The sequence below is a fragment of the Heloderma suspectum genome, chromosome 5 (genome assembly GCF_057233095.1).
Source record: "Heloderma suspectum isolate Gila_16-S chromosome 5, 16-S_ref, whole genome shotgun sequence".
NCBI classification, from domain to species: Eukaryota; Metazoa; Chordata; class Lepidosauria; order Squamata; family Helodermatidae; genus Heloderma; species Heloderma suspectum.
In genome coordinates, this window is record NC_139462.1 from 229,903,538 (window position 1) to 229,931,222 (window position 27,685).

At 47.3% G+C, this 27,685-nt stretch overlaps 1 protein-coding gene across 1 annotated transcript in view; it reads left to right on the top strand.

Moving 5' to 3' along the window:
• PTH1R (parathyroid hormone 1 receptor) overlaps window positions 1-27,685 on the top strand; it is a 193,167-nt gene that overhangs the window by 154,737 nt on the left and 10,745 nt on the right. The window contains exons 7-10 of the mRNA XM_084859490.1: window positions 5,953-6,106; window positions 15,197-15,257; window positions 16,623-16,689; window positions 21,871-21,965. Coding sequence (XP_084715616.1) covers window positions 5,953-6,106; window positions 15,197-15,257; window positions 16,623-16,689; window positions 21,871-21,965 — 377 coding nt within the window. The remainder of the gene's footprint in view (window positions 1-5,952; window positions 6,107-15,196; window positions 15,258-16,622; window positions 16,690-21,870; window positions 21,966-27,685) is intronic.

Genomic DNA, 27,685 nt, shown 5'->3' on the forward strand with positions numbered 1-27,685 from the left:
CCTTGGATATTGCATTAGATTTAACCACTCCCTTATTGTGCGTGAGCCCTTTAGCCACTTTGATAAGGGTTTTCAACATGTCAAAAGGCACATCACAAGACATAAAAGAACTTGATGGTGCCAGTTGCTGTCACTGCAGCCCACCCGCTGCCCCGAGATTTGACAGAGGGCTGAAATCTTCCTTCCTTGATCTGCTTGAGCTCACCGATTCATCCTTCAGTAGCAGGTGATCGCTGTGAATTTTTCCACTATCAAAGCTCTGGAAATACTGAATCTCTCACTTTGGAGACAGAGCCTGCTGCAGATGCTAGGGTGCTGTGCAACCTTCTCTAACCTGGTGTCTGCCTCATGTGTTGGACTACAACTCCCAGCTATCCTGGCTGAGGATTCTGGGGGTCATAGTCCAACCAATCTGGCAGGCAATGGGTTGGGAAAAACTGGTGCTGTGGTTTTGCTTTCTGTTTGTTTTTATGGCACGGCCCATACAAGTGGCTACCAAAATGCCCTGGATTTTCCCAAACAGGAAAGTCTTTTGCGGTCACCGGGTGGGGCGGAACTGGATGGGATCAAGGTTGTCTGAAGAAATGGAACAAGCAACAGGATTGAAAGCCACCCAGTTGGGATGCTGTCAAGGTCTGGTTAGAGCTGTGGGCCGCCATACCTGAGTTCAGAGCTGGAATGGGGTGCGAGTGGCTCTTCCAACCCGTGGTCCCTACTGCCCGTTGCCAGAGCTAAATCTGGCGACACTGCTCATTGCCCATCCTTCCACCCTGTGGTGCCACCTGTGAGTGCATGTAGCTGGCCTGAGTCCCAGATGCCGAGAGCAAAAGGCAAGAGTCAGCCATCCCTTCTGTACACTTCTACGGAGCCCCAAACCCAGGTCCGAGGCAGGGCGGTTTTCCATATTCTAACACAGGGTGGGATGTCACTGGGGTCCCAACTCCCATCAGGCCCAGACACCATGGTCAGTAGTTGGGAATGATGGGGCACTGTCGTTCCAAAACATCTGGAGCAGCACCGGTTCCCCACCACTGTTCTAGCCAATGCAAAATTGCTTGGCCTTTAGAAAGGGTGGGAAGCTGCATCTCTTCCATTCAGCCTTTTAAATATGTTGTGAAGGCTTTAATGTTTTCACTGTTTTAATTTCTTGGCTTTTATCATTTTAAGGCTTTATTGTTTTAAATTGCTGTATATTAGGGAGGGGCGAACTCACCGGAGCCCACCTCGCGTGCTGCTCACCGGAACCCACCGACCACTCGCAAGCTGTAGGACAGTCCATGGGTGCCCAGTGAGCAGAGAGCAGCATCCCTGCAACCTGCAAGCCCCCATTTGGTGTAAAAATGGCAGCTCCGCTATTTACATAAGTCACTACTCGCGTAACATGGTGGCCATAAATAGTCCCATTTACGCAAAATTACAGGTGTAAATGATCTAATGAGACCATTTACGCCTGTAATTTTATGTAAATGGGTCTATTTTCGGCCACCATTTTACACAAATGGTGACTTGTAAATAGCAGAGCTGCCATTTTTACCCCAAATGGCGGCTTGCAGACAAGTAGGGATCCCCGCGCTTGCCCGATGTGGAGTTAGGCAAGCGCATGGAGCTGCGGACTAATTCCCGAGGGGCAGAACCAGCGAGAAATCGCTGAGCCTCCAGCCCCAACTAGACTCTCACGACATCCCTATTGTATACCACCTTGATCACAGTTTAGCAGATAAGGCAAAATATAAATGTTAATCATAAATACCGAAAAGCAAAGGAACTGAAGTGTGCTGCAATTGTTAAGTGACGATTGGCATCACTCCACCTCTGTACTGACTGTTTCTTTATTGATTTTTGCCTGTTCTACAGCCACTAAAAGCACAGAGGTTGTATAAAAACAGCAAGAATTAGAAGGAAAAGATGAAAACCCTATATTGCATTGCAAATGAACATCATTTTCACTAATAGATGCATTTTAGTCTATACTTTCCCCCAATATATACCCCCAAGCACCATCACCCACGTATATGTGCATAAGTTGAGAACTTTGTTGCAAAATTCAGAGAAGGGCACCTTTTCAAGGTTTACTGAGTTTTCCTTTGTGTTAAGGATGTATAGACTGTGTAAAAGGATGTGTTAAGGATGTGTGGACTGCGTTTCGTAGATTGTCAGGCCCCATTCATTCCGCTGTCCGCTGATCCATGGAATCAGATTTTTTTTGGTTTCTAAATTTGGGCAAATTCACATTTGCTTATGTGTGCACTTCTAAAAATGTGCAAGTGAAAAAATGTGCCAATTCCCCAAAAATGCACATTTTCACTTTTAGCCTATGGGGGAAATGTGCATTTTTGGCCAGGATTTTTTTTACTGTGTGTGTATTTCTATGACAAAATTTGCACAAAATTCAGGAAAGTTAGAAAACCAGTCCGCAAGTCCACGGAATCCGCACAACAGGGGGAGAACTGGTTCGCTGCAGAATCCACAGGTCAGATTCATGAAAATCCAAACTCATTTGGCTCCATTGCGGATTTCTCCGACATCCTTATTTTGTGTATTGGTTCAAAAGTGCGAAATTAGGTACACTCGCATGAAAATGAAAATCAAAAGATTTTTTTGCCCCTCCATCCCTACTTGGAACTGCCTCCAGAACATCTCCATGACTCTACCCCTTTCATTTCCTTCAAATTCCTCCTCAAAGGACAGTTATTTTTCTATAACACTTTTGGCACAACCCCCCAATTCCTATTCCCTACTGTAACTAAAGAGAGGGGCCGTAGCTTGGTGGCAGAGCCCCTGCTTTGCTGGCATCAGGTCCCAGGTTCGATCCCCGCCATCTCCAGGTAGGGCTAAGAAAGAATCCTGCCTGGAAAGATGCTGCCAGTCACTGATCGCAGTACTGGGCTAGATAGACCAAGGATCTGAATCAATTTAAGTCAACTTCCTATGTTGCTAACTAAGCCTAAATACATGCACTCGAATAATGGATATTCATTACCTGTTCACCCCTGCCTCCACTCTTCCCCTTCCTCTGTTGTCCCTCATTTCGAATTTTAGTTGGTAAACACCTTGGGGCAGGGAGCCTGTGCTCTTATTCTTGGTCAAGTGCCCCGTGCTTTGATGGCACGATGTACGTGCCTGTGCACAGTGGCTCTTCTGCCTTGGCCACTAGATGGCACTGCACCCCATTGAGATCCCAACCAATTAAAACGATCCCCACTGACCATCCCTGCTTGTCTCCCTCTCCCAATTAAGCCTGTTCCTTCCATTATTTGACCCAGCATGGATGGGTGACACGTGATAAATTCTAAGTTAGAATGATTACCTGAATGTTAATTTTTCCTGCCAGCTTCATTCCCCAAGGGGCCTTTGGATTAGGGATGGCGGAGAATTCCGCCACGGACTCCAATGAGGCCAGATTCTAAAGAAGTCCATGGCGGAATGGACCACTCCCCTCCACCACCCCACGAAATTCTCCCCAGACGGATCCTACCTGCCGCCAGCTGGTCTGGGTCCGTCCGCTGCCGTCCACTGCCCCGGTCTGCGGACGCAAATGGCATCCGGCGTAGCAGACGCCATTTGCATCCCTGCTTTAGCTGTGATAGGCTATGTAAATATTTACATAGCCTATCACGGCAAAGAGCAGGGATGCAAATGGCGTCCGCTACGCCATTTGCGTCGCTACTCTTTTCGTGATAGGCTACGTAAATGTTTACATAACCTATCACAGCTAAAGCAGGGATGCAAATGGCATAGCGGATGCCATGTCCCTGCTCTTTGCCGTGATAGGCTACGTAAATATTTACGTAGCCTATCATGGCTAAAGCAGGGACGCAAATGGTGTCCGCTACGCCGGACACCATTTGCAGCCGCAGACTGGCAGTGGATGGAAGTCCGGCTGCGGACGGGCCTGGCCGGTGGCTCCATGGACTCGCCGCGGAGCGGAGCCAGCCAGGGAGGATTCCGGGGGGAGGGACGGATCGCCTCTCCCCCCCCCCGTGGACACCCCAAACCAGAATGGTGAGTGGGGTTCGTACACTCCTACTTTGGACACAACAGGGCACCAGAAAAACTGACAAGCATCTTTGTAACCTAACATGTAATGAATTATGTTAAGACCCTGCCAGCATTTAAAGAATAAAATCCAAACAGCCACTAAGAATTTGGCATCATCATTCTAGTCGGCATTCATTTGCAGGCTGCCTATCATCTATTTCTGAAACAGAGATCACGTCACAGCCCTTCTCATGCATACTGCCTGTGTGTTATTTACATTAGAGTTTGTTAAATTTATATCCCACCTTTTAGCCCAAAGTGGCTAAAAACAAAATAAAACAATTATTTATTTATTTTATTTAATGGCACTCAAAGCAACATAACTGTCAGGGTGGAAACTGAGCCCATAGAGCCCCAGAGCAGTTCTGATTCTGAGGAGGAACAGCAATCCGTGGGAGTGGAGCTCGCTCATCTCTCACAAGCACAGCAGCTGGCAGAGATTCCCCCTGCCAGCATTCCTGGGAGAGATAGTGACCCTGGCAGTGAGAGAGCGCTGGAGGGGGGCTTGCTGGATTCTCAGCGCAGACGCAGGGAGCGGCGACATATGGAGAGCGCCGAAAGGAGGTGTAGCGCTCATTTGGCGGGCAAACAACGGTCGCATCCTGAGGACCCAAGGGAAAGAGGGAGGATCTCTCCCTAGCCCATATGTTCAGGGTCTTCCCGCGGTTCTCCTTCAAACGGGGACCAACTGCCTTACCTGGAGCTTAGGCTCCTCTGCTATCTTTCCCCAATGCAGTTCCTTGCTTAGTTGCTAGCAGTTAGTATCTGAAAGAGTCATAAAGGAATAAAGGAATAAAGTCTCGGAAAGAATCCTCGTCATCTGTGTCCTGAGTTGGCTATTGGTGGGGACTGCAAGAGGCAGCTAGGGCGCTCCTGACAATAACAAATTGCTGAGGGCTAAACCGCAGGCTATGTTAAATAGGTATTTGGGTGTGGTTTTTTATTTTAGTGGAAGCGTCCAGGGCCACAATCTGTATTGGGACCACCATGTACAGGTTGGGGGTGGGGAGTTAAACCTTCCCACCCAGGTGTTCTTTCCCTTTAAATTTTCCATCTGTGGAAAAAAAATCAATTGGTGCCAATGCAGGGGGGGGGGTTAGCTCCAGCATGCGGGGGGGGGGATTAAAGGGTGTGGGGAGCAGAAGGGTAAGAAGTTTCACCCCTTATCTGTATGCACTGGTTCCAGTCCAGATTGGGGCGGCATGCCTTTACACTAAAATAAAAAAGAGCTAGGATCAGCGACACAGTACATATTTAACATAAAATGTAGTTTAGCCCACAGTGTCTCTTTGGAGGCAGAAAGTTTGGGATTGAAATATTGGAACTTAATGAATGGATGTAAATAAAACAACAATATGCGATATAATAAATAGAACAGAATAAAATTGAGTAATATACACTCAATAGAGCTGAGTAAAACAATGTGGGGAAAGGTTTCGGAGTACAGTAGCCGTGTGTACAATGCCTCTGACATCACCCTTAATGCTGAGACCCCCTGGCACCACCCTCCTCTTGCCTGTGCACTGGGAGCCCCGATAACGCAGACTGTGGTAGCCCCCACCCCTTGCAAATGCCTGCACCCAATGCATTGATGTCCGGGGGGGGTGGCTAGTGAGGGGGTGGCATAGCGGGTGGGGCAACTCCCTGTTCCCTGCGTGGTAGTCCACCGTGCATCTAACATATGAAATGCACTAGTATATTTATGAAAGCGTAACACCCAGCGTTCCCACAGTTAGCGTGCACAAGGGATCACACCCATGTGTACATATGAGCAGGAAAGAGAGGAGTGGAACTTAGCAGAGGAAACCTCAAAGGTCTCAGTGCCTGGTCCTCCTTCAAGCAGAGTCCACAGAGGTGGACTGTGTCAGCACCCTGCAACTAATTCCTTTTTCTCTTTCTGTGACCCTCCCCCAGGTGGGCTGCAAGGTCGCCGTTACCCTGTTCCTTTACTTCCTGGCCACCAACTACTACTGGATTCTTGTGGAAGGCCTCTACCTCCACAGCCTCATCTTCATGGCGTTCTTCTCAGAGAAGAAGTATCTTTGGGGATTCACATTATTTGGCTGGGGTGAGTCTTCCCTCCTACCAATCCTTACCTGGTAGCCCAGCGTCTCCTGCAGGACCAGGGAGATGACCAAATCAGGGAGAAGGGCATGTGGGGTCTTGGAAGAGTGATGTGAGTGTAAAGAAATGGACTGAAAGTAATATTGAAACAGAATTTCAGAAAAAGACATTGATGAATATTCATGTTGGAGTGGGGGTACTAGCAGGGAGGACTATGGGTGAGTTCTCCCCCTCCCCCTCACGTCTGGATGTTCTGAGGGGTTTTTGAGAATTCTGAGAGAACGCTCCAGGGGGAAAATGAAATCATAATGAGTTGAGCCAAGAGCATCCACTGATCACTAACCAGGATGATGCCATGTGATCAGAATTTCTGAAGCAATGTAGAAATGGGCAACACAGAAACGATTTTTCAACAGCTATCACATATCCTTGGTAATGCATTATAATATAATGTAATGGCATTGTGTGTAATGTGAAGAGGCAACCATCTCTAGCCATAATAGTTAAAACTGGCAACTAACGGTTAGACATTTCCCCAGGGGGCACCAATGGCAAGATGTTTCTTCAGGGAGCATGAATGGCTAGATGTTTCCTCAATGGGGTTTGATGGCTGATGGCTACTAGAACACACCAAATCCTTTAGGTTGGGGCCTAAAAAGTAACAGTTTTAACAGAGTCAGTGAAGAAGATAGACGTTTGAGTTTTTGCAGATATCTGGAATGGGAGCTCCATGGGTATACTGTCTGCTTTGGGGGTAACCACTGCTGCTTCAAAGAGTAGCTTTGAAGACTATTTATTTGAAAATAAATCTATATTGGGGAAAAAAACATTGTAAGAACCAGTCGTCTCTTCTCACAAGCAAACTGAATTCTCCTACTCCCCTGCTAGATGTCCTACAGCTGCAAAACTCGATGAACTGAGCATGTATCTGTCCAACTGAGCTGGTCTTGTCCTCTACAGGACATGGTAGAGGTCAGTGGAGGCTGGTGGCTCTGTTGTCAGTGGGGTGGTGAATCCACTCCAGGTTTCAGTGAGAACCAGTCAGAACTGTGGATAGTCAAGAGCTATTTCCGGCTGAACATCAGGAAAAACTTCCTGACTGTTAGAGCAATACGACAATGGAACCAATTACCTAGGGAGGCGGTGGGCTCTCCCACACTGGAGGCGTTCAAGACGAAGCTGGAGAGCCATCTGTCAGGGATGCTCTGACTTGGATTCCTGCAATGAGCAGGGGGTTGGACTCAATGGCCTTGTAGGCCTCTTCCAACCCTACTATTCTTTGATTCTATGATTCTATCCAAGATGCTTCCACTGGTAGAGGTCATACTAGGTAATGCTGCCATTTTACAGCAACTAAGCAATCTCCCCCATGTCCTCATGAGCTTGTCAACACCATGAGGTAGGCCCACCTCAGCCAGATTGTGGGTTCCGGGAAGAGTCCATCAAACTGCTTTCCTTTGCCCCTTCTTTCCCCTAACACCAGATGCCTCGAAGTGCTATTTAGAGTAGACAGGGGTTACCTTGAGTGTTTGGATCTGTGCAATAATGGAAAACTGCCATTTTCCACTGAGGCTGGGCTGGTTCAAAAACAGGAAGTGGGGACAGTGGGCATTAGCAAAAGTCTGTTTTTGTGCACAGGCATTTAAGGAAAGGAAAGAAAGGCCTCTGGAAATAGCACGACCACATTAGGAATGAGGAGGGATATAGATACATTTGGGCTGAATGTAAGGCGTTTGAAGAGGAGTTTACAAATTAAGAAGATAAGAACTGCCTTTCTGGATCAGACCAAAGGCCCAGCTAATCTGGCATCTGATCTCCAGGAGTGGTTCAGAATGATGCTCCCAAGAAGATCGCAATAGGGCATGACGGATGGTCACTCATGCCTGTGGTGCATTCCGGCCCAGTGAATTAGTTGTGCATTGTCCTTTTAAGGACAATCCAGCTTCCAAGCTCCCCGCTCCCTCTCTTCCAGACAAATCTTGCTGCAAGCCTGAGCTAGGATCCCTGCCAGGAAGCTGTATATAACCTTGTCAATAAATCCATTAAATTACCACGACACTGGGAGTTGGGAGCCTGAATCCAATAGTTAAGTTTCAACAGACTGCACACCAACATCTCTGTTTCTCCCCGGCATCTGGTCATCAAAGATACACTGCCTCTGAACAAGGAGGTCCCATTCCTAGCTAGCCACCTCTAGACTTATCCTCCATGAATTTTATCAAATCCTTTTAACAGTCACAAGCATTTGCAGCAGATCCTGAAAACCACTTGGAAGGGTTTCTCCTTTCCCAACTCCCCTGAGAGGTCTGTGGTCTAAGCTAGTTGCTGACCAGCCTTGTCCCTTTTATGCTAGAGAAATTTTACAGATAGAAGATGCGATTTCCCTTCAACTGTCTACTTATTGGCCAAAAAGCCCAGGAGAGCCTGTGTTTGGCCTGGGAACAAGAAGCAACATAAGAAAGCTTTTCATTCTGCAGTCACTTTCCACCACCATGGATGAAGGGGCTAAGGAATCCATTTCTCCTCTGATGTCCTCTCCAGAGATGTGATCTGAGGAAATCTTGGGCAGGCACAAATGGATGTAGTTCCCTGGGGTGTTCTTGTGAGAATTTTGCTGAATTCCATCAGCTTGGCCATTCTTGAACCTAGGAGAAGACAGGGAATGTAAATTAATGGAATTAAATCTAGCTGGCTTCATCTTTTATAAAATTGGTGTCATGGAGTCTAGGGTTTGAGCCAAAAAATTCATTATGTAATGCTGAGACTCAGCCTGATGCAGTCCTCTTCATTCCCAAGGGCCACTGGAGGCTCCCAGTCACCTCAAGTGCAGCCCTCCACTTCTCTCACTCATTCACTTGCGTTCATTCTCGCTCTCTCTCTCTCTCTGGTTTTGTAGTAGCTGCTCACTCCCAGCAGGGGCTCTCCAGCTTTTTCTTGTTGTTTGCTTGAGCAGTGGGTTGGCTGTGCGATCTGGGCTACTGGAGGAGGCCTCGGGGGTGGGGAGTCGGGAGACCTGCCGCCCATCAGCTGCAAGGTGGCTGGTGTGAAAGAGAAGAAAGCAGGAGCAATCAGCTGTGATAGGGGAGGAGCCCCCGGGGCACAGAGAAATTGGCTAGCCACAGTGGTGCGCTGTGCAGGCACAGGAGGCGGAAGGGGAAGTGAACGTCTGGGCAAGAGAGAAGGCAATGTGGACCTGCACTAGAAGTCTTTGAAACACTGAGCAGAGCAGAGCACTCTCTCAGGGATGAGAAGAAGTCCACCCCACACAAGGACCAAGAATGAGCCTGTCAGAATGGGCCTGTTTGGTGACTGACTGATAGTCTTCGCTTGGACGACATGGAGTGCGTTCAGATGTGGCTTCCAAAGGCCCTGGGAAAGAAATGCCATCACTTGTTTCCTAAACACCTGCAAGCTCAAGCTCTGGTGAGTCTCACGGGACAACACATCCAGGAATATTGGGGCCACAACTGAGATGTCCCCGCTTTTCCATCTCCTAGCCAGTCTCCCTGCTCAAAGTTCAATATTCATTTATTTTCATGCATTACAATTTATTCCTTTGGTTTATATCTCACCCTTCCTCACAAAGAGCCCAGGCTGGCTCACAACCTATACAAAACACAAGACACCACATAAATAAATAACATTTTACCGTCATGGCTCTAAAATTGCAAATATATAACAAAAGGAAAAAAATGCCCCATCAACACAATCAGTCAATCAACCAATCAATCAAAAACAAACAAAGCAGTAGCCTATAACCCCAAAGCCAATCAATCAATCAATCAAAATCAATCAACCAATCAATCAAAAACAAACAAAGCAGTAGCCTATAACCCCAAAGCCAATCAATCAATCAATCAAAATCAATCAATCAATCAAAATCAATAAGCAGTAGCCTATAACCCCAAAGCCAATCAATCAATCAATCAAAATCAATCAATCAATCAAAATCAATAAGCAGTAGCCTATAACCCCAAAGCCAATCAATCAATCAATCAAAATCAATCAATCAATCAAAATCAATAAGCAGTAGCCTATAACCCCAAAGCCAATCAATCAATCAATCAAAATCAATCAATCAATCAAAATCAATAAGCAGTAGCCTATAACCCCAAAGCCAATCAATCAATCAATCAATCAAAATCAATCAATCAATCAAAATCAATAAGCAGTAGCCTATAACCCCAAAGCCAATCAATCAATCAATCAAAATCAATAAGCAGTAGCCTATAACCCCAAAGCCAATCAATCAATCAAAATCAATCAATCAACCAATCAATCAAAAACAAACAAAGCAGTAGCCTATAACCCCAAAGCCTGCACAAATAAATAGGTCTTTAGCAGGCGCCTAAATGACAGCAGTGTGAAGGACAGCCACATCTCTACTGGAAGAGTTTTGGAGCTGGGGTGACTAACCTCCTCTGGTTGAAATTCAGCCCAATCCTACTGATTTTTACTCAGAAGTAAGTCCCAGTGAGTTTGGTGGGCCTACTCTGAAGTAAGCATGCACAGGATCACAGCCAGAGTTGCTTCGGTTGAATTGTTTTGAACAACACTGTTGTTGTCAGCATCTTCGCTGCTGCCAACTCCCAGACATTTCTGGGCCAAACTGCCAACGAGGATCAGTGGAGCCAGCCAGGGGGTAGACACCATCACTGGATCACAGGGAAAGAGAGATGTTTTGGCTGGACTGAAAGCCAAGCAAATGCAGATCAGACTGCACAGAATTCAAAGGAAGAGACTGATGGGGCGGTTCAGAGGCAAGTGTGAAAGGAAGCACAACCAAGAAGCTCTGGACATAAGCTGCCTCAACCAACCGGCCAGGAAGCACTTCCTGCTTCCTTTGACAAGGGATACCGAGAAGCTGGGGCCAGCAAGTACCGGCTGTCGCTGGGAACGTCGATTCTTTTTCGGCTCAACTGCATTCCGCAGCGTGTGCGACTCCCTTTGCATCTGCGAGCTGAGCTGTGGGCTGTTCCTCAAACTCTGGGAGCTTTTTGTACATTTGTTTTGCTAAGGTTCTGCAATCTGCATAAATTTGTGGGCAATTTGGGCAAATTGTGGCCGAATTTGCACAAATTACAGCAGCAATTTGTGCAATTTGCTCAGAAATATGCACACGTTGCAGGACCTTCCAAAAATGCACAAAATTCCCGGAAAGTCCTTGAACTGGCCCAACTCACTGCAGATGGAGTCAGGCACCACAGCGGGAACTGAAACCAAGTCAGGGGGCTGAGCCTAGGAAACCCCCGTCGAACTCCACCCCCCAAATGGATTTCTCTGACATCCCTTGCAAGTACAGGGAAGCATAAGTGGTCTCAGGCAAGCTCACAATCCAGAACAGAAGCATTTCCCGATAGCCACAGGAGAGTCAAGGGCTGTTCTTTGTGCGTTGAATGTCCCAGCACCAGGGTCAGAATACTGTGACTTCAATGTATTCCCAGCCCCTATTTCAGATGAAGAACTCACACGAAGTGGTCATACTACATGCTTTATGGAATACGACTGACTACTGCAGCCTTCTTCTTCCACTCGGGGGAAATGCAAAACGCGCTCCTATGTTTTCACATACCTACTTCTCTCCTTGTATTAGCTTAGACTACGTGTTCTGAAGCTTTGTAATAGGCAGGTTCCCTAACTAAGCTTAACTAAGCCTGCATTCCTGTGCACACTTACCTGAGTGCAGGCCCCGTTCAGCACAGTCAAGCTTACTTCTGAGTAAACTTACACCGAATCAGGCTGCACGGATGTTTCAAGTGTCACTGTTTTACCAAGGAGATTGTAAATGGGCTTTACCGGAACCTGCATGGAAATTGTCCTGAACCAAGAGAGCCCAGTCACAACCCAGGCTAGTCACTGGGGATAAAAAGAGTGCTGATAACAAATGGACTCGATGGCCTTGTAGGCCCCTTCCAGCCCTACTATTCTATGATACTGTGATTCTATGAAATGCGCATCGGTCACAATATTCCACGGGTCAGGCTCAGAGCAGTGAAGGATGGTGGCTCCAGTGACAATGAGGCGGTGAATGTGCTCTGAGTTTCAATCAGAACCAGTCAGAACTCTAAAGGAGCTGTCCAAGGTGCGGACTGAAACCCAGAGAAGATTCACCTCCCCACTGAGATTGGAGCCGCCAGTGTCCACTGGGTAGATCTCTGGTTGGTTTGCAGTAGATCAGCACGGATCTGTGACCCCCAGGTGTGTGAGGTGGAGAGGGAAAGGGCACCATGAATAATGGTGAAGAAGGGGGAGACAAGCTCTGATGCTCAAGAAAACAAAATTTGTTGCGCTCGGCGCATTTCAGGAGGCTCCCTTCCTTCCTCAGGAGCTATTAAAACCCGTTTGTTTCCGTGCTCTGAAATCAACGAGCGCCCTTGCTTCTGGATACTTGTACATGCTGCCGTTGAACTCTATTGCTCTCACAACAGCAGCAACAAAATGAACCTCTCCCACCCTAAATTATACTGTTGAAACAAAGAGAGTTTGGACAAAGCGGGAGTGATTTGGGGGTGGAAGGACTGTGAAGTCTGTTCGGGTTCTCGGAACCAATTTCCTGGTCTCAAGAATTCTTTAATCCTAAGCGTACATCTTGATGTTCCAGTTTAAAAGAAGAAGAAGTCGATCCCGCAAGAATGAAGTCTGCCCGCCCCTGCTCTGTGCAGCCACTTGGTAGCTTCCGTGGTTCATTCCAAATGTGGGGAAAGGGGGCAGAGCTCCATTGCAACTCCACAACGAGGCGCCCCCTCCCTCCCCTTTGCCAGCTGGAGCTGAGATCACCTGACCTTATAGGACCTGCATTGTACACACTGTGTGTATGGACTGGAGATGCACAGCGCATACAATGTGGATACTATAGAAGTCAATGGCGGCGGCCGCACCACCCAGTGGGGCTTGTCCCGTTCCATGGAAAGCTGGCAGCGTGGGAACACATGTGTGAAACGGATTCATACATAATGTAAAGATGTCATCTGTGACAGGGTTGTTGAAACGCAGGCCCGCAGGCCAGCCCCGGCTCTCATGGGGCCTCAATCCGCCCCTCTGGGGTTCCCGCAATTGCCACACCTCCTTCCCCTGGCCCCACCCCCTTTCCCCTGATTCACTGAGCCTTTGGTGGTCCCCCAGCTGCTTTTGTGCAGCTCCTCCCATTATAAGAGTTTGAGATTAGTGCTGCGCCGAAACCTGCCCCCTACTGGGGGGAACTTTTTCTCTCCCTGCAAAAAAGGCATTGTTTTTTCTGCCTCTTTGGCAGGGAGGGGGAGAATTTTCTCCTTGGAGGGGGACCAGGTTTCCACTAACCTTTTTTTTTAAAATGTAGGTGATTCTTGAGGGCCCTTCTGTCTATTTTTTGCTTTAAAAAAACAACAAATCTGCACTTCCAGGAGCTGAGACTTCTTCACCAGCTGGGCATTCTTCCTGAATGCCTATTGGAGAGGGGATGTCACATAGTCTCCTGGGAGTCCAGAAAGAACTGCCGGGTTGGAGAAGAGGCCTGGGATCCTGCAAGTGCAGGGGGTGTTTTTACCAAAATACGAAATAGAAAGAAGACCTGTCAAGAATTCCCTACACTTAAAAAGGTATATGGAAACCCTATTTGCCTCCCCAAGAGAGAATTCTCCAAAATTCTCACTTCTCCCAGCCTTCTTTCTCCAAAGTTTTCATTCTCTCTCTCTCTCTCTCTCTCTCTCTCTCTCTCTCTCTCTCTCTCTCTCTCACACACACACACACACTGCTGAAAAAGGAAGAGTCAAAATTTTTGGCACAGCACTTTTTGAAATGCCTCTCCTTAGGCTCAATTACTGGCAGTAAAAGCTTGAAGCAAAAATATGCTGAATTTTTCGGTATGTTGGCCCTGCCCCTTTTGCCTTTGGCTCCGCCCACCACTGGAATGCAGCCCCCCAGAGCTTCCCCCAAACTGGCCTCAGCCCTTGGGCTGAAAGAGGTTCAACAGCCGTGATCGACGGAGTGCCATCTGTGCGCATCTCTCTGTGCAATATAAGCGACAGCAGCAGCAGCTCTCCAGGTCCCTGCCCCAAGGAGATTACAATGCAAATGTTGACACTTGGGGAGGGGTGTCAACGGAGGGTTGGGAGAGCGAGGGTAACAAGGGGTGGACATGAGTGGTTTTGTACTTAAATGCTGACGCGGTTTCTTAATTTGCCTAACAGCAATCCAGTTTATCTGGGCTCCTGCCAACCTTAAACGCTACATCATTCCTAAATTTTGTGTGGCAATCTCAAGCTTGCGTTTTCCTGTTTTTATCCATTGATCATAACGTTTTCAAGAGCCCCTTTGAAATGTTACCCTGACCTGTGTGAGTGCGGCTTGTTCCACTGAGCAACACCCATGGGGCTGAGTTCAGGAGCCCCCATCCAATTGCTTTGATCACGTAAATGTATCCACAGTGGCTGTGATGGGAAAAGGAGCTCCTGTGCCATTCGGTTAAAATTTAAAGGGCCCTTGAGTTTTGTGCAATATAACAGCCTTTCCCAACCTGGCGCCCTCCAGATGTGTTGGACAACAACTCCCATCAGCCCTGGCCATGATGGTCAGGGTTGCTGGAAGTTGTCGTCCAAAACATCTGAAGGACACCAGATCGGGGAAAGCTGCAACAGAAAATGAAAAGATAGTTGCCATAAAGGAAAAGGGCAGTTTTATTCTGTGATAGATGCCCATCCCCGTATAATAAGTGGGGTGAGTGGGGATGTTCTTGGCACCAAACTGGAGAAGAGTCCTGATCTGAATCCAGATTGACGAGCTGACAACAGGTGGTGGTACCCACGGTTCTGAACTGGGTGTGTGATATCTGTGTTTTAGGTCTTCACTGCTGTAATACTAATGGGGGGGTTTGAACTTGATTCCTTAACATCACCTGAATGTATAAGCTTTCTTGTGAAGCCTCACAACTGCAAACGGCCGACATCCATTTGATGCTTATTTTGACCATGCAGGGAGTGACAAGGAAAGAATGGGGTGGGCGAGGGGATGGGCAGGTGGGAGGGAGACTTTTCCCATGCCGCTGTGGCTCCCTTGCCGAGAAAGTGATGCTGAGATGCAACTGTTGATGCTCACTTGTGCATCTTCTTTTTCTTTCTAGGACTTCCTGCTGTATTTGTCACAATCTGGGCTAGCTTAAGAGCAACATTAGCAGACACAGAGTAAGTCTGAGCAGTCTTTTTCTTTTTAAAAAATTCTATCTTTGGGTCCTTCTAATATTTATCTCAAATCATAAAATAAATTGAATGACCAAACTCCTTTTGTTTAATGATCAAGTATTGGTAATACAGTCCATGCAAAGCCGGTTTCATAAGATATAACAGCGGTACAGAAACTCTTTCATTCCATTTTGGAGAAGCTCTCGGGGCCGCTTTCCAGTGCTGGGCACAGCAGAAGGCAAAAGCGGCAGAATACCAACGCTACCAGCGTATTTGAGCAGAAATACTCTTCCTGCCCATAACTAACTCTCAGGAGACGAGGTATTTCGACCTTTTCGAATGGGGGAAAATTGCACAATGCCAGGAAACCACCAAACAATTGGTGGTCGGGGGAAAGAGAGTTTGACCATCCCTAAAAGATGCTGGCATTTTTGGTATTCTGGGTCCCAGACTGCTGTACAGATCAGAACTGAGTTATCTGCCAGCTTTCATGCTTCCTGACCATCCCGACCCAGTGGACTAGAAATAGACCAATTCACACAATGCTCAGGGGATGGTTAGGAACATAGGAAACTGCCTTATGCCGAGGTCCATCTAGCCCAGTATTGTCAACACTGACTGGCAGCCATGGCTCTCTAGTTTTTCAGGCAGGTGTTTTTCCAGCCCTACTGGGAGATGCCAGGGATCGAACCTGGGACCTTCTGCATGCAAAGCGGGGGCTCTACCACTGAGCTACTGCCCCTGCCCTATGACAGGTTGGGCCTATGACAGGTTGGGCCTATCATTTTGATGATGCCCCCAAATAAACAGGTAGCAATAGGGATGTACGAAACCCCCTTACCTGGAGTCCGCGGGGGTCCGTGGGGGGGTGGCGATCCATCCCTCCCTCCCCACCGGAATCCTCACGGGCTGGCTCCACTCTGTGGCAAGTCTGCGGAGCTGCCGGCCAACTCCGGCAGCTGGCGGACTCCCGACCACTGGGACGCAAATGGTGTCCCTTCTCTTTGCCGTGATAGGCTACGTAAATATTTACGTAGCCTATTACTGCAAAGAAAAGGGACGCAAATGGCGTCCGCTACGCCGGACACCATTTGCTTCTGCACAACTGTAGCGGACAGACCGGACTGGCCAGTGGCAGGTAGGATCCGTTCCGGGGCAACTTCGCGGGATGGCAGAAGTGGGTGGTCCGTTCCGCCACGGACTCCGAGGGGCTGGATTCTTTAGAATCCGGCCTCATTGGAGTCCATGGCGGAATTCTGTAACATCCCTAGGTAGCAAAGAGAGATGCCCAGGTGTTTCCCACTGCTGAGCAGCAGAAAACTGAACATTGCCTGTAATGGGGCCTTGACACTGTCTGTCTTTTTGCAGGTGCTGGGATCTAAGTGCCGGCTACTTCAAATGGATTGTTCAGGTGCCTATCCTTGCAGCTATGTTGGTGAGTAGGAGAGACTGGGACTGGGAGAGACAAGAGGAAGGAGAAATGGGGACTTTGAGTGTAGACAGTTGAAATTACTGGGAACGGAGCAAACATCAGGCCTGGCGCAAGTGTTAGGCAGGAAGAAGGGTCTTGTCCCAGGTGGTAGTGGTGGGGGGCCATGTAACAGTAGCAGATGATCAATTATTTAGTCTGTTATTATATACAAGTGGGCCTGCGACAAAATGTTACAGCACAGAGTCCTCATCTTCAAGATATTTTTATTTTATTATTATTAAATTTATTAATCACCCATCTGGCTGGTCACCCAGCCACTCTAGATATTCCGTTCCCATTTCCCCCAAAAGTTAGAATTCTCTGGTCATTGAACAAGTTCAGTCTCCGCTGTGGTGTTTGAGGGGATGCCTCCCCTTAGGGAGGGTTTTCTTAAAGATTTTTTTTTAACTTCTGCAAACTTTGGGGTTTTCCCAAGCCTTTCCCTTGCTTGGATGATAGTGTTTTGGCTGCGTAAGCAACGGCACTCGTCGCTGAACATTGGAAATAGAAGGAATGATTTACCGCCATGGGGAAACCATTTGGGGGAGTTACAGTTTACTCATTCATCCAGTAAACACTCTCTTGGGTTATTGCGACAGGGCTAATGAGCATGTTTAATATCCTTTGGAACATTAACCAGAGCCAAGATCTCAGGCTTGCTTCTCCCTGAGGAGGTCAACCTAAGTCTGGGCTGTATCACTTCAGCCTGAGGGTGAAAGCTCTCATATGGGTGAATGTTCATCCATTTACAATTTCCCTGCACATAGAAAATGAGCATGTCAGAAAGGAAGGAAGAACTCCTTAATGTGGTAGCTTTCTATGAGAAGGGACTATTTTATGTATTGTATCAGGAATCATTTTGACCTAGACACCCATCTCAGAGCTGTCAAGGGTTGGCATCCTCAGGCAGCTGACAAGGTCCCCATGGCTCAGAAGGGCCCATCATCTGCCATATTCCAGTGGGAGGGGTGCCTGGCAGGTGAATGAGAAGTGTGGCACACCCAATAACATTATAAGCTCCCACCTGAAGTTTCTTTAAGCTGTAAAAAAATAGCCTTGCAAAGCTCCCAGGATTTCACAGATGTTGGGACACACCAGTGTGGTTGCATCATCCCTGTTTTGGAACAAGGATCTTTGCCTACTCCCCTCTGCCCCACTCAAGTTTGATGTATGGCTGAAGGTTTATTCCAGGGGTCGGGAACCTCCAGCCTGAAGGTTACATACGGCCTAGTTTTATGTAGATCTTGGTCCGCATTGCAAACCCCGCCCACTTTTCAGCTACTGCCCACTTTGGCTCTGACTCCACCCACTTTGGGCTCTGACTCTACCCACTTTGGTCTCCAGCCACACTCATCACTGGATGGCAGACTCTGACAGGTTTTGACCGAGATAACGGAGACCTCATCAGGAAAAAGGTTCCCCATCCTTGGTTTATTCATTTCCTCTTCAATATCATGTCCCTCAACAGCTTTTAAAGCAAGTGTGTAATGGTATGCTTTCCTAAAGGACATAATGTCTTAATCTCACAATATGCTTAATATAGAATTGGGGCAACTCAAATGTCTTCAGAAATCTTTATTACCATGATAGTCAGACCATCTGGGAATCCAGAGTATGGTGCCTTGAGTTCCGAGAGAGAGGGAAAGCAGGTTACAGATGTAATAAGTAAACACTCCAGCACATGAGCGGCAGAAGTAGAATTAATTTCACAAGTCTACGCACACTGGTTTTAATTTGTTTGATCTGCCCCTGTGGAATTCAGTGCATCCTGGCACAGATCTCAGGCTCCCATCAATGCAGAATTTTCATTCCCCCTTTTGAGCATAGGAATGTACAAAACCATCAGTCCATCGGGCCCTGTATCGTCAACGCTGACTGGCAGCAATGGCTTTCCAGAGTTTCAGACAGGATTTTTCCAGCCCTACTTGGAGATGCCAGGGATCAAACCTGGGGCTTTCTGCATGCAAAGCAGGGCTTTGCTCCCAGTTCTGTCAACAATTGTTTCTCCCCTCTTGCCTCTGCTTTTTGCATGAAATGAATGTTGAACTACAGTGCTAATAGCAATGCTCTGCATTAGCACAATGTTGCTGAGAATCTGCATACGTTATGTTGGTCTGACCTTCACAACATCCCTGTAAGGTAGGTCAGAATTAACAGCCTGATATCGCAGAAGAAGGAGCAGAGGATGAGGCTTGCCTAAGAGCACAGAGGGACAAACACTGAGCTGAGGATTTACAGCTCAGTCTTTTAGCCTGCTCCAGCTCACACAGGAAGCTGCCTTTATACCACGTCATAGCATTTCTCCATCTGGCCCAGTACTGTCCACCCAGACTGACAGTGCATCTCCCAGGTCTCCAGCAGAGGCAGGGGGGAAATTTGTATGGTTTGCATTTTTACTGGAAAGTTCCTTAATTTCATATTTTCAAACCGGTATATGCAGTTAAACTCATTTGTCCTTCGAAATTCACCCTTTTCTGGATTTTGCAATGGAGTTCTCCAATTAAAAAATATGCATACAAAAATGCATGGATTAGGGAAAATTGCACCCAAAAATGTATAGATTCGTAAGAATAACATTCAAGAACGCATTCTATTAGAAAAATTGCTTGCAATTGCATGTATATTACACAAAATTGCCTAATGCATGCATTAAGAGCAATGCACACACAAATGCATATCAATTTTGAAGTCACCTTTTAAAATAAATTCTCAGAGTTCAGGATGAACCGAATTTCAGATTGGAAAACTCTCCATGTTTGGGATGAAGAACAGAACATAAGATTGGAGAAATGAGAAATCAGGAGAAACCAAGATTGACTATTGTTGTTGTTGTTGTTGTTGTTGTTATTTCCTGCCTTTCCTACAATAAGCCCAAGGCAGCTCAATCCTCCCCCTCCTCTCCATTTTATCTTCAGAACAACCCTGTGGGGTAGGTTCAGCTGAGACTCAGTGACTGGCCTGAAATCACCCAGCAAGCTTCATGGCCAAATAGTGACTAGAACCCGGATCTCCTGAGTGCCAGTCCAACACTAACCACTACATCACACTGGCTCTCAGATCCACCCATGCCTAGTCTCAGGCACAGGATCTTGCTCTTTCCAACTCCTTGCGAGCCTTATTCTGTTAGCTGGTGGCTTTGGGGACTGGACCTTGGAGCTACCGCACTCACAGCACGTCCTCCGCCACTGAGTACCATCCTTCCCCCTCTCCATGCTACATAATCTTGCTACAAATTCTACAGAAGTTCGAACAGCAAAAGCGTCATTGAGAAGATAAGTACATGACGATGTGAACATCTTGCATCTATTTGCATAACTTGTTCCCAGTGCAAAACAGCCCAGCTCTGGGCAGACTCTCTTGGCTTGATAGAGCAAAGAAACCTCAGCGTTAGTTTTCCTGCTTCACTGCAAAAGCATTTTCCTTCTCCCCTCACCCACTGCCACCCCACCCTGCAATGTGCAAGCAAAAGCTGGCAGTGAAAGGAAGTTGAGACTACCAACATTCAGGAGGGTTTTGGAGCACCTTAGCTCCTGAAACTGCAAGGGAAAAGAACTCTATTCTTTAAAAGAAAGACAGAAAGAAAGACAACAGGCCCACCGGGGAATTAAGAAAGCAGCCAAGCATGCAATACCAATGTGCCCACAGAAACTAAACATGAGACATACCACAGCCTCCATTTATACACTGAATAGGAGATTTTGGGCATTGCCAGGGAATTTTTTCTGCAGAACAGCAAATCTTAATCCAGTCCAACTCATTGTCTTCTCGTAATTGAACTATAAATTTAAAGGCTTGTGGAGCCTGGCAGTTTGCTCTTCTAATCCTGCCAGATTTCTCAGTTGTCGTCCCTCACCCCACCCATTTCTAAGGAACGTGGTGTGATCCTGGCCGATTGCGGCTTCTAATGTGCAGAGGGGGAGGGAATCCCCATGCCTGAGCTACCAGCAAGGGAACTGATGGATGGAGACCTAATTCAGTGCTGACAAGGAATTACGCCCCTAATTTTCACCTTTTGAATTTTGCAATGCAGCCCTCTAGTCAAGGAATACATACAAAAATGTGTACATGAGGAGAAACTAGACACAAAAATGCATATATTCATGGAAATAACCTAAAGAAATGCATTCTGTTAGGCGAAATTGGATTAAAAATATATATTATTCGAGAATTGTGGATGAAAATGCCCACAAATTCTTGTGCAGACTTTAAAAAGTGCAAACCAATGCAGAAATGGGACAAAATGAAGTTATGATGGGAAAATGATCTTTATTTAATTAGTTGTTTGTTTGTTTGTTTGATTTGTATTCCACCCAACTGGCAAATGCCCTCGGGGTGGTTTACAGTCATAGAACCAAACAACAACAACAAAATTCCTAAAAAATAAAATTGATAATAATTATTATAAAAATACCACAGTACGACAGCTCATCCATAGGGCTATTGGTTAGGTCTTTGCAGGAGCTTCTGCGTTGACATCCCATTTCTCAGTGTGGGGTGCGGGGTTCCTTGTCCATCTGAGATCGAAGGGTTTCAAGAGACCGACTGGGTTTGTGGGGGACTACAATAGGCTCACCCCTCTCCCTTTCATCCATTGGTGGTGGAACCATTGCCAGCCCTTGGGCCTTGGCATGTGCCCGACCATGTTAACCTCTGACGCTGAGTCTGGGTTTCTGTTTCTCTTCCTTTGTTGGTGTTCCCCAGAACTGTTTCCCTCCGGACAATTACTTGTGGACTACTTTGGTTCCTGCTATCAGGCAATCCTCTAGATAGAGACAGACATAATGAAAATGCTAATTTTCTGCTGGGAGCAGGTGAACAGGAACTAAAGGTCACAAAAGAGGGCAAGGGACTCTGAAAGGCACAGACACGCTGCTTCATGAATCTTGTCCTTATGTTGTTGTCGTTGTTGTTTACATTCCTATACCACCAATAGCCAAAGCTCTCTGGGTGGTTTACAAAAGACTGTCCACTTTCTCCTTTGCTTTCCAACTTGTTGTCAGAAGCTGTCAGGAAACCTTTTTCCAGTAGCCTGAGGCGGATGATTAACAACCAACCCTTCATATAACAGAAGCTGAAGATGGATTTCATGATCTCTCATCCATTAGCACTCCTTTTTACCTTTTTCTCTCTTTCTTTCTCTTCCAGGCAAACTTTATTCTTTTCCTCAAAATTATCAGAGTCCTAGCAACCAAACTCCGAGAGACAAATGCAGGGAGATGTGATACGAGGCAACAGTATAGGTAAGTCTTTGGGAACCCCTGACTGGGGCAAGAAGGTTGTAGAAGAAGACAAGGATGAGGCCTGGAGAGGCCAAAGGGGAAGGTCAACTGTTCACAAATTGAATGAAAGCAAAACAACAAACAAGAGCTAGAGCAGGGGTGTTGAACCTCAGGCCGTGGGCCAAATCTGGCCTGCCTAGTTCTCCAGACGGCCATGCCCCGTTTCTCCCAATTGACAATCATTTGGTGGTTTCCTGGCTTTTGAGCAGTTTTTCCATTCTAAAATGTTGAAATGCCTCTCCTAAGGCTGAGTTCCTGGCATTATGAGCTTTAAACTAAAACACGCCGGGGTGTTCTGGTATTTTTGGCACTGCCGGCTTTGGCCTTCAACCTCCACCCAGAATGGGAATGTGCCCCCTGAGGGTCAAGAGGAAAATGAAGAAGGGACAGAAGGCTCACCCAGGGCCTAGGACCAGGAGGTTCTGTTAGGCGGGAAAGAGGAGATGGAGAAGGCAGCGTTAGAAGTTGGAGGCCTGCTGGGCCAGTTAGTCTACCCACCAGTGTGTCCCAATTTAACAGAGACAGTCCTAATTTTCTGGCACCTGTGCCCCTGGTAATTATAATAGTTCATAGTTATGCCTTTGGGGAAAAGACGCCTTATGAAAATGCTGTTGACATGAGTTGCTACAGTTGTCATTTCTTCAGCATTCAGCTCCCTTCCCTGAGCCTAATCCCCAAGCAGGAGGTCAGTGCATCTTGGCTCTAGCACGCGCACATGGACATGAATACTAAGAATGCACATTCATGAACCTGAAGAGTTGTACAGTGTGGAAGCTTTTTATCAAAGAAGAAGAATGCTTTTGAGATAGGTCCAGCAACTACACACGTAGGAAGTCCAAGGAGACAGCATGGCCCAAGAGCCTATGGAGAAAGTGATGGTTTTCAGAAACTGATAGAAAAGGGCACCTAAAATGATCACAGGACTGGAACAACTCCTGTAGGAGGAGGGAAGGTTACAACACCTGGCATTGTTTAGCTTGGAGAAAATATCAGTAAAGGGAGACATGATAGAGGTGTACAAAACTATGCATGGTGTGGAGGATGTGGATAGGGAGACATTTTTCTCCCTCTCTCATAATACTAGAACCTGGTTGGGTCATCCCACGAAGCTGATTAGTGGGAGATTCAGAACAGATAAAAAGGATTTCTTCACACAGTGCACAATTCCTCCCCTAACAATGGAATTAGCTACCACAAGATGTAGCGATGGTCATGAATGTGGATGGCTTTAAAAGGGGGTTAGACAGATTCCTGGAGGAGAAGGCTATCAATGGCTACTTGTCCTGATGGCTGTGTGCTACCTCCAGCACCAGAGGCTGTATGTCTATGTACAGCAGTTGCTGGGGAACATGGGTGGGAGGGTGCTGTTGCATTCATGTTCTGCTTGTGGGTTTCCCATGGGCAGCTGTTTGGCCACTGTGTGAACAGAATGCCAGACTAGATGGGCCCCTGGTCTGATCCAGCAGGGCTCTTCTTATGTTCTCAGTTGGCCAACCCTTTCGCTTCAAATTTCCAAACTTTGCAACCTTCACAGCTCCTCCCTCGTCTAACTGGCACACTGACTTCTCAAGAAGTGGTTTTGGCTTGAACTGAGCACCCTGCACTACTACAAGAATGCCTAGCGATCCTTGTCATCCACTTTCTCGCTCTCTACCATCTCCTGCTTGGGCAGTAGTGTTGGTCTACTCTAGAAGGTGTCAGGAATGTGGCCTTTTCAGAATGCGCCATACGCGCACCGTGTTCAGCCTTAGCCATTCAGCAACTTCTGAATAACCCTGGCAAGTAAAAGTTCACATTTGTGAAACTAGCCTAGTTTATTTAGAAGTGGCCGGGGTGCTGCAGAGGGGGGAGGGGAGGGGAGGGGAGAGAGAGAGAAACCTTGGGAATTTGGAAGGAAAATCTTTAATTTAAAGCAGGAGGAGGGAGGGCGCAGGCTGCAATTGGCCTTGAAAAATGCCAAGGTTTGTTTTCCAGCCTCGTCAAGGCCTATCATTTACCTACTGATTTATTTCACGCTCTTTGAGGCTTGTTATTAATTATGGTTTGGAGGCGCTTTGCTATTTTTATGATGTTTTTCCAATCCTCGACCCCAGCAATTGTCACTCATCGGGGCAGGGAAAGCCATGAGGCCTACGGGGTGGGGGGTGCCCCCTCAGCAATTGCCTCCATGCGGCACCACAGCAACGGTTGGCAGGGCATCCCCTTCCCTCCATTTCCCTCTCCCCTGTCAGCATCATTTCCAGTCAGAGAGCGTTCCCTCAGGGAGCACCACTCTTGAATGGTGCCAGATGTTCTCATCCAGTCGTGCTTTCTGAGGTACGTTCTCTGGTCCTCGTTGCGGTTGGATGCCGCTCGTCCCCCCAGAAGCTCAGCGTGATGAACTTGGGGTTGCTGGGTGGTTTCCCGCCCCAATTTCTGGCCATGGCAAGGCCTACCTTAGCTTCAAAGAAGAATTGATTTCAATTGTATTTATCTCGCTCTTTCCCACTCCCCTCCATCCAAAGCACTCAGACGAGGGTCAAAAGCAGCCCTCCTACCCCTCTCCCCAGCAGAACAAAATGACGTTTCTTCAAATGAATTAACACTGCCTCCTCCTCTTCCCAGTGGTGCAACTAGGGATGGGGGTCAGGGCCAGATCTACACCTCATGTCGTATTGATACGATCCCATCATGTGCTCCATTCCTCTTGTGCATTTATACCTCACAGCATACGCAATGACATTTGTTGCAGTATTTTGGATAATACGGAAGAAAAAGTGGGAAATAACACCAGAAAAGTAGTTATCAGTGCACTTCCGTACCAGTAAAAAGGACTAGTGTCTATCTGGCCCAGGGCTCCTGCAAACCAGGGGGCCCCCAAATTACCATCTAGGTGAGGTAGCAGTGGCAAAGGGTAGAATTCAATGTTACCTATGTAGAGTAGGCCCATTGAAATGAATGGGACTTAGGTCAGTCATGGCTAACCCAAGTCTCATTCATTTCAATGGGTCTACTCTACGTAGGACTAACATTGGATTCTACCCTAACAGGCCCCATGTCAGCACCTGAGCCAGCATGGGTACTCAGGGGCGTACCATGGCTGAGACTGCTCCCCACAGTATCCTTTCCTATTTTTCTTTTATTTTTTAAAACATGTTTAACGTTAGGGGGCAGCCAACTGGGCACGTGCATGTTTACAGATGCTCATTTTACTATTTCTCCTTTAAAGTATATATCATCCTTTTCTACAACAAACGGTGCTTATTGCCATGGATATGCGTTTAGCATCAGGGCAGTGGAAGCAAACTCCCATTTTATTCCTGTAGTCACGAAATGTGAGGATTTCCACGAGTTTAAATTGCAAAGCTCTGAAAGTTTCTTTCTTTAATCCGGGTTAGCATACGGGTGTATGTTCATTTTAGGAATATAGGAAGCTGCCTTACACCAAGTCAGATTATCAGTCCATCTAGCCCAGTATTGTCAACACTGACTGGCAGCAGCCACTCTCTAGGGTTTCGGGAAGGGGTTTTTCTAGCCTACCTGGAAATATGGAAGTGCAGGGAATGCCTATCAAATCTGCAGACGACACAAAATTGGGCGGGATAGTTAGTACCCTGGAAGACAGAAACAAAATTCAAAGTGATCTTGATAGGCTGGAGCACTGGGCAGAAAACAACAGAATGAAATTTAAGAGGGATAAATGCCAAGTTCTGCACCTAGGAAAAAGAAACCAAATGCACAGTTACAAGATGGGGGGTACTGTTAAGGCCTCAGCACTGGTTAGGCCTCATCTGGAGTACTGTGTCCAGTTTTGGACACCACACTTTAAGAAAGATGCAGACAAACTGGAGAGGGTTCAGAGGAGGGCAACAAAGTAGGGGTGGGCGGATCACTTACCCCGTTCTGGCTGGGGCGGTCCACAGGGGGGATGCGATCCGTCCCTCCCCCCGGAATCCATCCAGGCCAGCTCTGCTCCGTGGTGATCCTGCAGAGGCGGCCACCAGCTCCGCAGCGCTGGCGATACGGCCAGCCACCATTGCCATGTCATATCGCTGTGCTACGTCCGGACACAAATGGCATCCACTACGCCATTTGCATACATGTATTCACGGATAGGATTTGCAAATTATATTTATGTAGATATTTGCATAGCCTATCGCGTGAAAAAACAGGGACGCAAATGGCGTAGTGGACGCCATTTGCGTCCAGACTTAGCACAGCGATACGGCACGGCAATGGCGGCCAGCCATATCGACAGCACTGCGGAGCTGGCGGCCGGCTCTGCAGGATCACCACGTGGAGGAGTCAGCCTGGACGGATTCCGGAGGGGTGCGGAGGTGAGTGCTCTGTTCCGCCACGGACCCCAATTGGAATCCGGCCCTATTGGGGTCCATGGCAGAATTCGCCAACATCCCTACAACAAAGATGATCAGGGGACTGGAAACAAAGCCCTATGAGGAGAGACTGAAAGAACTGGGTATGTTTAGCCTGGAGAAGAGAAGACTGGGGGGAGATATGATGGCACTCTTCATGTACTTGAAAGGTTGTCACAGAGAGGAAGGCCAGGATCTTTCCTCGATCATCCCAGAGTGCAGGACATGGAATAATGGACGCAAGTTACAGGAAGCCAGATTCCAGATGAACATCAGGAGAAACGTCCTGACTGTTAGAGCAATACGACAATGGGACCAGTTACCTAGGGAGGCGGTGGGCTCTCCCACACTGGAGGCATTCAAGACGAGGCTGGACAGCCACCTGTCAGGGATGCTCTGACTTGGATTCCTGCAATGAGCAGGGGGTTGGACTCGATGGTCTTATGGGCCCCTTCCAACCCTACTATTCTATGGTTCTATGAACCTAGGACCTTCTGCATGCAAAGCAGATGCTCTATCACTGAGCCACGGCCCCTTTCCTCTAATGTATTGGGCATGTAAGTGCAGCTGTGGTGGATGGGATGGTGGGGAGGGGAGATGAAAAATGGTGGTTGCATGCTTCACAATTAAAAGTCATACACATGGCTATCTAAAAGGGGCTCCCATAAGACCATTCAGTTCAGGGTCTAAAATTACCTAGCTTCACCACAGCCTCTTCCGAGGACTGACCCAAACAGGCAGGCCATACAAACAAATGTGCCCAGTCTCAGAGTTCACCACGTTTTTAGTGGGAGAGGGTGCCACACCTCTCTTGATGCCCATATCGTCCAAATCAGCTTAGGAGGGAGCCCTTGGTCAGAGCCAGCCCAAGGCATTTTGGTGCAAAGGAGAAGATGGCAGGTTCCATCCCATGTCATGTACCGAAGCTAGAGAAATCCACAACGGAATCAAATTAAGTTTTTTATACATCTGACCCATGGTTTCTGCAATGGACCATCACTCCCCCACCCCCACCCCCAAGTGACATGGATGCTGCGGACTTGCAGGCTGGTTTTCTAACTTTCTAGAATTTCATGCAAATTTAGTCATGGAAAAATATGGGGAAAATATTAAAACCAGCTGAAAATGCACATTTCCCCCATAGGTAAAGCATAAAAATGCACATTTGGGGGAATTTGCGCATTTTTGCAAGCGCAAATTTGTGCAAATTTAGAAATTTTAAAAAACCCAATTCCAATTATGAGTAGATGGCAGAACAAAAGGCACCAGACAATCTGCAAAATGCAGAAAGAATGGATTTTACACAATCTGTAGATGTCTAACCGAAGC